Source organism: Limulus polyphemus, unplaced genomic scaffold (genome assembly GCF_000517525.1).
Source record: "Limulus polyphemus unplaced genomic scaffold, Limulus_polyphemus-2.1.2 Scaffold130, whole genome shotgun sequence".
NCBI classification, from domain to species: domain Eukaryota; kingdom Metazoa; phylum Arthropoda; class Merostomata; order Xiphosura; family Limulidae; genus Limulus; species Limulus polyphemus.
Window position 1 is genome coordinate 1,020,112 of NW_013665740.1, and position 10,232 is coordinate 1,030,343.

General features: G+C 31.8%; 1 protein-coding gene across 3 annotated transcripts in view; it reads left to right on the forward strand.

Moving 5' to 3' along the window:
* The window catches only part of LOC106473464 (neuronal acetylcholine receptor subunit alpha-7-like), a 112,678-nt gene extending 106,744 nt beyond the window's left edge, over positions 1-5,934 (forward strand). For all 3 annotated transcript variants that reach the window (XM_022402957.1, XM_022402962.1, XM_022402966.1), the window contains exon 9: positions 5,175-5,934. In XM_022402957.1, coding sequence (XP_022258665.1) covers positions 5,175-5,627 — 453 coding nt within the window. In that variant the 3' untranslated portion in view covers positions 5,628-5,934. The remainder of the gene's footprint in view (positions 1-5,174) is intronic.
* Positions 5,935-10,232: the final 4,298 nt, after the last annotated feature.

Here is a 10,232-nt window from a genome sequence, read left to right on the forward strand (position 1 = left end):
GGTCAATCCCTCTATTCACTCGTTGGTAAAGAGTAGCCCAAGAGTTGGCGGTGGGTGGTGATGATTAGTTGCTTTCCCTCTAGTCTTACACTGCCAAATTAGGGACGGCTAGCGCAGATAGCCCTCGTGTAGCTTTGCGCAAAATTCAAAAACAAAGTAATTGTGCGATTGCGTTGAAACAATGAAAATGACTACAATCTAATACATCAAATGTACAATTGGTAAAATTATTAATTCATTAAAAATTAATACAATACAATATTGATTTTGTGCAATAAAAATACAGTTAACCTAAGAAATACGTTATACGAAAACAAAATAGTTGAAGTAGCTTGACATGACTTCAAAAAAATCTACTACGTAATGAATATAGAAGAACAGAATATGTTTAAAAATGCAACAGAGACAAAGTGTGGGTTGATAAGAACAAATGGAATGGTATTTATGAAAAATTAAATATAAGAAACATTAATAATTTTACCGAAATAACTTGTATAAAAGTAACCACCACAATAATTCTAGAAAGTTGGCAGGAGCTTTGCACTTATGTTATGTATTACAATTTCAAATAAGCTAAAACTGAGTTAAATTGTAATTTAGATTTACTAATTAAATAAATGCCGATATGTATCCAGTTTATGATATTTGCCAACAAGATTAATACACACAGTTTTCTTTTTAATACAAATACGTTTTATTATACAAACAACAATACAATTTACAATAACAGTTATTACAAACAATGATTTATATACAAAAGTTTCACAAACTTACAAGCAATATAAAGACTTCTTTCTAGTTTGGAACTTTCTTGATATCTTATCAACGGTTGACGATGAGCATGTTAATTTCTAGTTGATGTAGGTATAATTCACTTTACAGGAAGCTAGCTAGCCCTGTCGTCTTCACTGATCACAAGCCGATTTTTTTCACCGATGACGTTAGGTAATGTTTTCGTAAAAATACTAATGTCCAATGTGAGTTCACTGAAGCTAAATGGTTTGTAATGTTCGAAATTTATAAATGTCCCTGGTCAAATATCTGAAGTGTCCCGATTAATAGGCGTTATAACAATCACAGTTATAGCTTCCGAAGTTTATAGCACTTCTACTATAGCAAACCAATAATAGATACTGTTTTTGGCGCGTCACGTTGGTTATATTTATAGGCGCGTGGAGAGTTTTTCGAAATTTCAGTTTACGTAACAATACTGACAATAACACTAGCGTTTACGTAGACACACACATACTGTTTATTCTTACGCTCGAGAATCTTCTACAACTTTAGAGAATAGGCGGAAATTTCGCAATACATATTTAACAGTATAAGTATTATCAATTTAATTTTAACAAACACCAATATTAAAATAAATATATAATAATCAATACATCACACTTATCACAGGTAAAAACCACGCAAGCTCTAAAACCTGTGTCAATACACAAATCTAATATATAACACGAGAGAAAATCCAAAACCTGAAGCACTCTTAAAACAAAAATAAACAATTCACATCATACTTGTTCGAGCAGTTGTATAGAAGAAAAAAAACATTTACAATGTCAAAACAATTAAAAAATTGCACATATTGTAACATGTAAATTGACGCATAATTTCAAGGAAAGTTTATAACAAAGTATAAAAGTATTATCAAATACGCAATAACTGTATTGAAATGTATTATATGTTTATTAAACAATGTAATATCATAAAGTTATTAGATATTTAGTACCACAATACAAATATACATTCTACTACAAAATTATAAAATAATTTTGCTCAATATTTCTATATAGTACATTTTATTACTTTTATTACTCAAGCGTGACGTGACACACACTGGCTTTTATGTGGATTAAATTATTTGTTTATAAAACAGTGAGGCAATAGCACATCAGTGTATAAGTTGATTAGCGATGTTAGAAAAGCACGTAGGTTCAAGAATTCTTGATAAAAATTAATACAAATCCTATAACCCGAGCACTTTCTAAAGGTGGACCTTTCTTCTTCAGGACCATTCCAATTTACCTCTGAAGAGGAAAGGTCCACCTTTCGAGAGCGCTCGGGTTATAGCGTTTTTATTCATTTCTATCAAGTGTATAAATTGATATATGAATACTGCTATCGAGAATTTGTTATATATATAGAAAACAATTCAAGCACAAAACACTTGTGTAATGTTTGAAGCTAGTTATAAGAAGAGTTCAACAGATTGACAACATTGCATTTTCGCTTCAATTTCATGCACTTTTATACTTTAAAAATAATACTACAGGTTTTGATGTTTATACAATAATGCAAGAGCGGACGGTACTTTTTTTTAAGTTTCTTTGCTTTCGAATATTCGCGCAAACTATTTAAAGACTATCTGCGCTAGCCTCCGTAATTTGGAACTGATAGACTAGAGGGAACAGAGCTAGTTTACATCACCTATTGCCAAATCTTTAGCTACTCTCGACTAACCTAATAGCGGTATTTGACCGTCATCTTTATAGCGCATCCAGGCTCTCTAAATGAAGAAAGCGATTGTGTGTTAAGGGCTCATGAATGAGGAACCTGCCTATCCACAGTCCGGCACGATATAAACTTTGCCACGCTTAACTCCTCCCTTTAAGTGTTTATATAACAATAGAAAAAATATAACATGCTATTTAGCATTTCAAAAATATATCTATAAAACATTGAAATAGTGTGATTTTTAGTTAGTTTGTCAGGTGCTTTAAACCACTTGAACAATGTGATGCTAGGACTAAATATGATGTGTCTAAACCAAAGAATGCATCAACAGAATACTACATCAATTGTGGTGTTTCTTTATTAAGCAATTTTGTTGTAAATCACTACTATGAAATTGTAAAATTATGATAGAACTTCAAAGTACGTGTGCTTACTATATATATTATGCTTTATTTTTGCACTTGTTTTAACAGCTACAAACCATGTATATTTCATTATTAACCCCATCACGCTTTTGGTTATATTTAGGCTTGAAACTTATATAATCCCTGTGAACCACGGCTTTTTTGTTCTTTTTATAACATTTTAAGAATGATTTTCAATAAATTTTAATTACACGCTCCACTGCTATATTTTATCACTGATGATTCCCATATATTAGTCTACCAGAAAGCTACTTTCAAGAACTACCACTCATGTGTAAATCTCTCCATAATGCATTATGATGGAAGACATAACCTCTATTTATATAAGCTTAGCACGTGTTTGTATATCACTCTTAATATAGTCTACTAGTATGGTGAAAATAGTTTCCTCGTTGTGCTTGTCATTACCAAGCTTATTCAAATGCGCGACTTTAGCAAGTTAGTGACACAAAAGAAAACAGACAACTTTTAATAATCTTTATTTTCTGTGACGAAATTATGCCACACATGCAAACTGAATTCCGCCTTCAAGAACCAACTTTTAACAAAAGGATTTAAGACATTTAACAGATACTTTTGTTTACATATTCTTTTATTTTTTACCACGTAATTATATCAGCGACCATTTTCCACCAGTATTTAAATAGTTCTATTTTACACAGCACTTGTAATTTCTAGAGAGCATAATGGAATTAATTTGATACACTTTAAGGAAAAACAAATCCATACACGTAAAAAAGAATCTGGATACTTGTAATAAAATTAATCTGACACACTGTAAATATCACTAAGACAAACAAATTCATACACGTACAGATGAATCTGGATGCTAGAAAGTACAAAGGAATTAATAATACACCTTACGTGACACTTGGACAAACAAATCTCACTACATGCACTCTACTCTCAGAATGAATCAAATAACTGTTCAATGTTTATATTTTTGCCAAATGTACCAAACTATTGGCTTCACAAAACTTTGCTACTCAGTTTGCGATACTCCAAATTTGAACCTCAAACGTATTTTTTATCCAAATATTAGTTTTATTCTTCTCACGTGAGAGTTCAGTATCTCAATAATAGATTTCTATATCACAATATCCCTTGTTGTATGCGTTACCGCTCTTTTTAAATACTATATTTCTATGGATAATGGATCTCCACATTTTAATGTGTTTTCGGAAACAACCACAGAGATGGATGGCTCAATCTACTCACAGCTGTAATATTTTCTTCTCACGTATTTCAATCATTTGTCAAAGCTTGAGTTCAAAAAAGAAATGGAATAGCACGCCAGCTAGAATATTTTTATACAGAAGTGATTTGTATGTTTGATCTCTTGTGCTTTAAAACTAGTTTTTCGGGGCTATTTGGTCGGTTAACAGAGACTCAAGCTGTTGTCTTTAGAGGTAGAAGAATACAAATTACTAAACCAAACTTGGTGCAAAACAGTATTAAAAACCTTTATCCAACCTATGAAACACATTTTACCTCTGAATTTTACTTTATATTACGTATATCTTTTACAACACATTTTACGTAAAAGATATACGTAATATAAAGTAAAATTCAGAGGTCCTTTTAAATTAATTAAGTGGTGATGAAGTATAGAATCAGTTTTTGTTTCGTATTAACAGTTAATTCTTTTGTTTATGTTTAAACCATAAAACGTGTAATTTATTTCCTTAGGTAACCAATTTTTCATCTTACGAGTTTATTTTCGCTTCATTATGATATGAATAATCAGACAATCTGTGTAAGGGTGTATTTCACATGTATTTCATTAGTGAGTGTTCAAAAATACTTATAAATACATTCAAACTAATAAATATATTGCTTTTATATTGATCACAACGAGTGCAGTAATTAATTTTGTTAGTTTAATATTAAATGAAGCATAATCAAAATAGAAACTTCTTCTTGGGAAATATGTTTCCATTTGTGTTACACTATTGAATACCCTGAAATAGTCGTAAGTAATGTTAAGATCCTACAATTGATCACTAGGTTTAGGAGTATTAAGGAGTTTCTCGACCTTATCACAGCTAATTATAAATGAAAAAGAAAATAGAAATCAAAGTTCCATCATAATTGGACAGTGAGAATTTATAAAACATGTTTTTATACTTTTCATGCAATTACTTTTTTGTTATATGTTACTTGCTGTTTTAAAACTCAGAATCATCATAATATTAAAGTAAAAGTAAATATTTAATATTCTTGAAAAATCAAAATGTGTCCTATATGTTCAACTGTCGCTTATATGAACACAACTATTTTGATTTGTTTTAGATAAAGACATTATTCCTTGTTTGGCTGCCAAAAATTCTTCGAATGAGACGCCACGGTAAATATGAGGAAAACAAGAAAAGTCAGATAAATAACAAAATAAAGGAGCTCCAGCTCAAAGAGAGGTGTTCGCGAAGCCTACTTGCTAATGTCCTAGATATTGACGATGATTTCAGACTTCAAAACAGCACCAGCGGATATCTACACGTCGCCTCCACCGAAGAAACGCCGATACCGCATAGTTGCATTCACACACAACGAGAACTTAATTCTATTTTGAAGGAATTACGTTTTATAACAAGTAGAATGAAAGAAGAAGACGAAGCCAATGATATTGTCGCAGAGTGGAAGTTTGCCGCGATGGTTGTAGATCGTGTGTGCTTGATTATCTTCTCTCTCTTTGCAATCATATCAACGTGTGTTTGTCTATTACAAGCGCCTCATCTTGTAGCTTAGTACAGGGTTAATTGTAATGAATTTTATGTCTACAGTTATTCTGAATTATTCTCTCTCGAATGCTAAAACGAATTGTAAAACGTACTTCTAAAATGAGGCTTTAACTGACTTACAATCTTCAGTTACGTTTTACCAGTTTTAATAGGAAGAGAATGTTTATATACACATATATCTTTATTAGACTAAACTAAACTATTTTACATTCATAAACTTTTTCTTGGAGTGTTATAGGTCAAAATATCAACTTTTCTAATGAAAACAGTCCTAGATTTGATTCATTTCACTCTGTATTTTACACTTTTTCTGTGATGATAATATCATATTCTAAGGTAATAATTGCAATAAAATAGTTTCATAGTATAATAATTTTCACTTTTTAATGTTAATCATGTTTTCGATGCATTGTAAATTTTACGTAGATTTCTGTGATTGAAATGTCACCATATGATAACTTATAGGTATGTTATTATTTCAAGACTACTGAATCAGATTTCTTGAGCACTTTAACTGCTGTCATAGCACAGCACTAAAAGCTCTTATTTTCTAAAAATAATTGTCACAATTACTTTCCAAGTAATTATTTAACTTTATTGGAAAAATTATTGAATTAAAGTAACATACAAGAAAACTAAGTCTTTATTCCATTACCTAAGGACTTAGTTCTTTGTGTATAGAACTGCAATGCTATAGGTTATAAGAAAAATAAAAATAACTAAGCTTTACGTTTCCAGGTACGAGAACACATTATAAATGCATCATTGTATCTGCGATATATGTGTATCCTACAAGACCAATTAGATCCCAATCACGTTGTCCAATCTATCTCATTCCTTTGTAACTAAGGCTGTATATAAAGAACGTGCTGTTCATTTACAGAGTTGTTATTGTTTACTTTTTCCATGCTTAAATTCCTCTCTATCTCGCAGATATCTTATTATGCAAAATAAACTGGTCTTATATTATGCTTGCTTGCTAAAAATCCCATTAATTTTTATATGTGACTTAACCTTCATTTACAGTCACAAAAATTTGTTTGCTTTACACTTGCATATGTGAATGATTTTTTTTAACAATCTGAGAATTCTTTCGTGATGTTGGTTTCAGTTCAGAGTCATATTTTCTATGTTGACAATAATACTGGGATGTTTGCATCGTATATTAAATCTTCAAAAGCTTCGATAACTGTAGTTTTAGGTGCGAATTATAAGGGCCCTCGTGCCATGTAACTCACAAAACGACAATATCAGTAGTGAAATCTAACAAGGAAATTTTGTTAGAAACTAATATATATATATATATACTGCTTGAGAAATATGCTATGGTCACCTCGTCCAATTTCAAAATACGACTTTATCATCTTGATTATATTCAAAATTGCGAATTTCATCAAATCAAAATAATTGTATCATAATAGATAACACAATTTAATATTACTTCTACTATAACTGTTATAAAAGATGTGGACCAAGCCTGGCCCAGTGTTTAGCGTACAGGGTTGTGGAATCGAAAGGTTTAACGCTCGAATCGCAATAACCCTCTGAACATGTTCTACACTTTTGGCTTTAGGGAGGGGTTTATTACTTAATGAAAATGAGTTTTATATTTTGTAAAAGACACAACCATACAACAAGTTGTTTATTTAGTTGCTATCGTCACATGGGCTAAACTATATAGACTGACATAGTAAGTTAAGTATATAAACTTACAAAACAGCTATACAGGATGATGAAAACAAGAAAATGAAATTACGACGTTTTGACAAGTTTCTTGTCATCAACATGTACAACGTACGAATGAATGTTGGCGAATTATGTTTGAAAATATAACAGTTTAAGTGAACCAGTCATAAAACAGTTAGTGAATAAATATAGCGGGGATCCAAGATATTTGTTTATAGAGGATTTTTTTAAATTCATATCAACGAGCTTTCTTGATTTTTTTTGTAGTTGCTTTCCTTAAAAATTACGTGGAAAGATTAAGAAGAGATATTGTGACCAGTCTTGTTTATGTTGAAAGATGTAAGAAGGTGGATGACTGTGTTCGTTTATTCAGGTATTGAACTTTGTCCCGGTTTCACCTGTGTTGCTTGCTTTGTATTCATAAACAACATTACTTATATGACTGTCTTGGAATTTATTTGATCAAATACTGCTTAGATTTGTTCCAGGAGTAAAATTTAACCGTTACATTGGTATTGTGTGTTTCGCGTAGAAAAATCCATAATCTTCGTATAGCATGAGAGAGACTGGTGTAATGTAGGGTGAGAAGCAGGTATTGTCATCTTTACTTAATTTGAAATTATCTGGGACGTCACATAAATCATGTTTACGAATGTTAGTAACTGTATTTTAGATGATAGTTTCAGAAAATTTGTTGAAGTTAAGATGGTTAGGGATTTTAGATGTTGAATTTCTGAACTCAGAATGCCATGGAAACTACACATGTTGCAAATGTTTTGTAACATTAGAAATTAAAGATTTTGAAATTACTGCTTTTCGATAGGTGGGATAAAATAGTTTCCAAGATATGAATAGGTCAATGTTGGTGGTCTTGCGATAAACACTCATAGAGAAGTCTTGACCTCATCTATTTATAAGGACGTTCAGAAATGATGAAGTTTTACGTGTTTCTTTTTATATGGTGAATTTTATAGAAGGGCGTTCTTTGTTCAATATTTTTAGAAAACTCTGAATTTGTTCTGGATCATCAAAATACTACATCAGCGTATTGTTTTCATTATAAAAAAGAAATTAATGCAGTGTTTAGACCATGTTGTTCAATGGAAATCATATAAAAATGGCAAATCACAGGGGCAATTGGGTTATCCATGGTTATGCCATCGAGCTGATCACAGTTTACGTTGATGAGATAAAAACTGGTCATTTTTATAGCAAATTTCAATAATTCAACAAGAATAAGACAGAGGAGAAATGTTCCAAGAAGAGGATCATTTTGAGATTTGAACTGTAGGTATAAGCATCTTAATCAAAGCGTTCAAGATTCTGGATGAATTATTTCGACTTCTTTTATATACAATGAAAGAGAAGTTGCATACGGATAGAAAACCAGATTAGAAACTTACCTAGGCACTGTGTGCACCATAGGCTGAGAAAATAGGACAAAGTAGGCAGTTTTATTTGTGAATTTTAAAAAGACCGTATAGTTGAGGAGTTTTGAAATAGATGGATCTTAAAAACTCATACCCTTCAGGAAAGAGATTATTATCTTTATTAGTGTTAATAGGAAAATGTTGAGCTGATGTTATCTGGATGGGTAAAACCCTTGGAAATAGGAAAAATATTGGATTTATCTTTCAGGATAGGATTTAATTTTCTTAGATATTCTTTGTTGTACATAATAACTACTGAATTACCTTTATCAGCTTTTACTATAACAATAGATGTTTTAGAAACATGCTCTGTGAAGTATAAAAACACCCATTTATTATAAAGCTGTTTAATAACGAATAACAATTAAGAGTCGTATTATTCATTTCAAGTACAGGCCAACTAGATGTTTTAACACTGGTAAAACATTATCCTTTTTTGAGTAAAACACGTTGAAAAACATTACAATAACACTTATAATAATTCTAAACACTTCAATCCTAATTATTTCACTACAGATTTACAGTAACAAGACTGTAGTATATCAGCTTCAGTACATGTTGTCTGTTATTGCCTAGAATGAGTTTCGTTCTTAACCAGAAATCACCAGGCCAGTTGGGTTTAAACACTCATTTTGTCTGTTGCTGCCTACAAAGAGTTTCCATTCATTACCAGAGATCACCAAGCCAGCTGGGTTTGAACACACATTTTGTCTCTTGCTGCCTACAATGAGTTTCGTTCTTAACCAGAGATCACCAAGCCAGTTGGGTTTAAACACTCATTTTGTCTGTTTCTGCCTACAAAGAGTTTCATTTTTAACCAGAGAACACCAAGCCAGTTGGGTTTTAACACTCATTTTGTCTCTTGCTGCTTACAGTGAATTTTGTTCTTAACCAGGGATCACCAAGCCAGTTGGGTTTAAACACTCATTTTGTCTGTTGCTGCCTACAAAGAGTTTCGTTCTTAACCAGAGATCACCAAGCCAGTTGGGTTTAAACACTAATTTTGTCTGTTGCTGCCTACAATGAGTTTCGTTCTTAACCAGGGATCACCAGGCCAGCTGGGTTTAAACACTCATTTTGTCTGTTGCTGCTTACAGTGAGTTTCCTTTTTACCTGAGATCACCAAGCCAGCTGAGTATAAACACTGATTTTGTCTGTTGCTGCCTACAATGAGTTTCGTTCTTAACCAGGGATCACCAGACCAGCGGCTTTAAACCATTTTGTCTATTGCTATCTATAAATCGCTTTGTTATTGATCATAGATTACTAAGCCAATTGAGTTTATAACACCCATTTTGTTTGTTATTTCCAGGCTAACTGGGTTCATAACAGTGTTATTTATTTTAGTAGTTAAAAGATTAAATTTTTTTCTGTAAAACGACATTTAGGGCAACAATAACAGATTCTAAATATAAACGCCAGTCGAAGTGCTAATAATACTGTTGCGTCAGCGAGGTCACGTGACTAATGTCACGCCACTTCTCTCGAACCTTCGG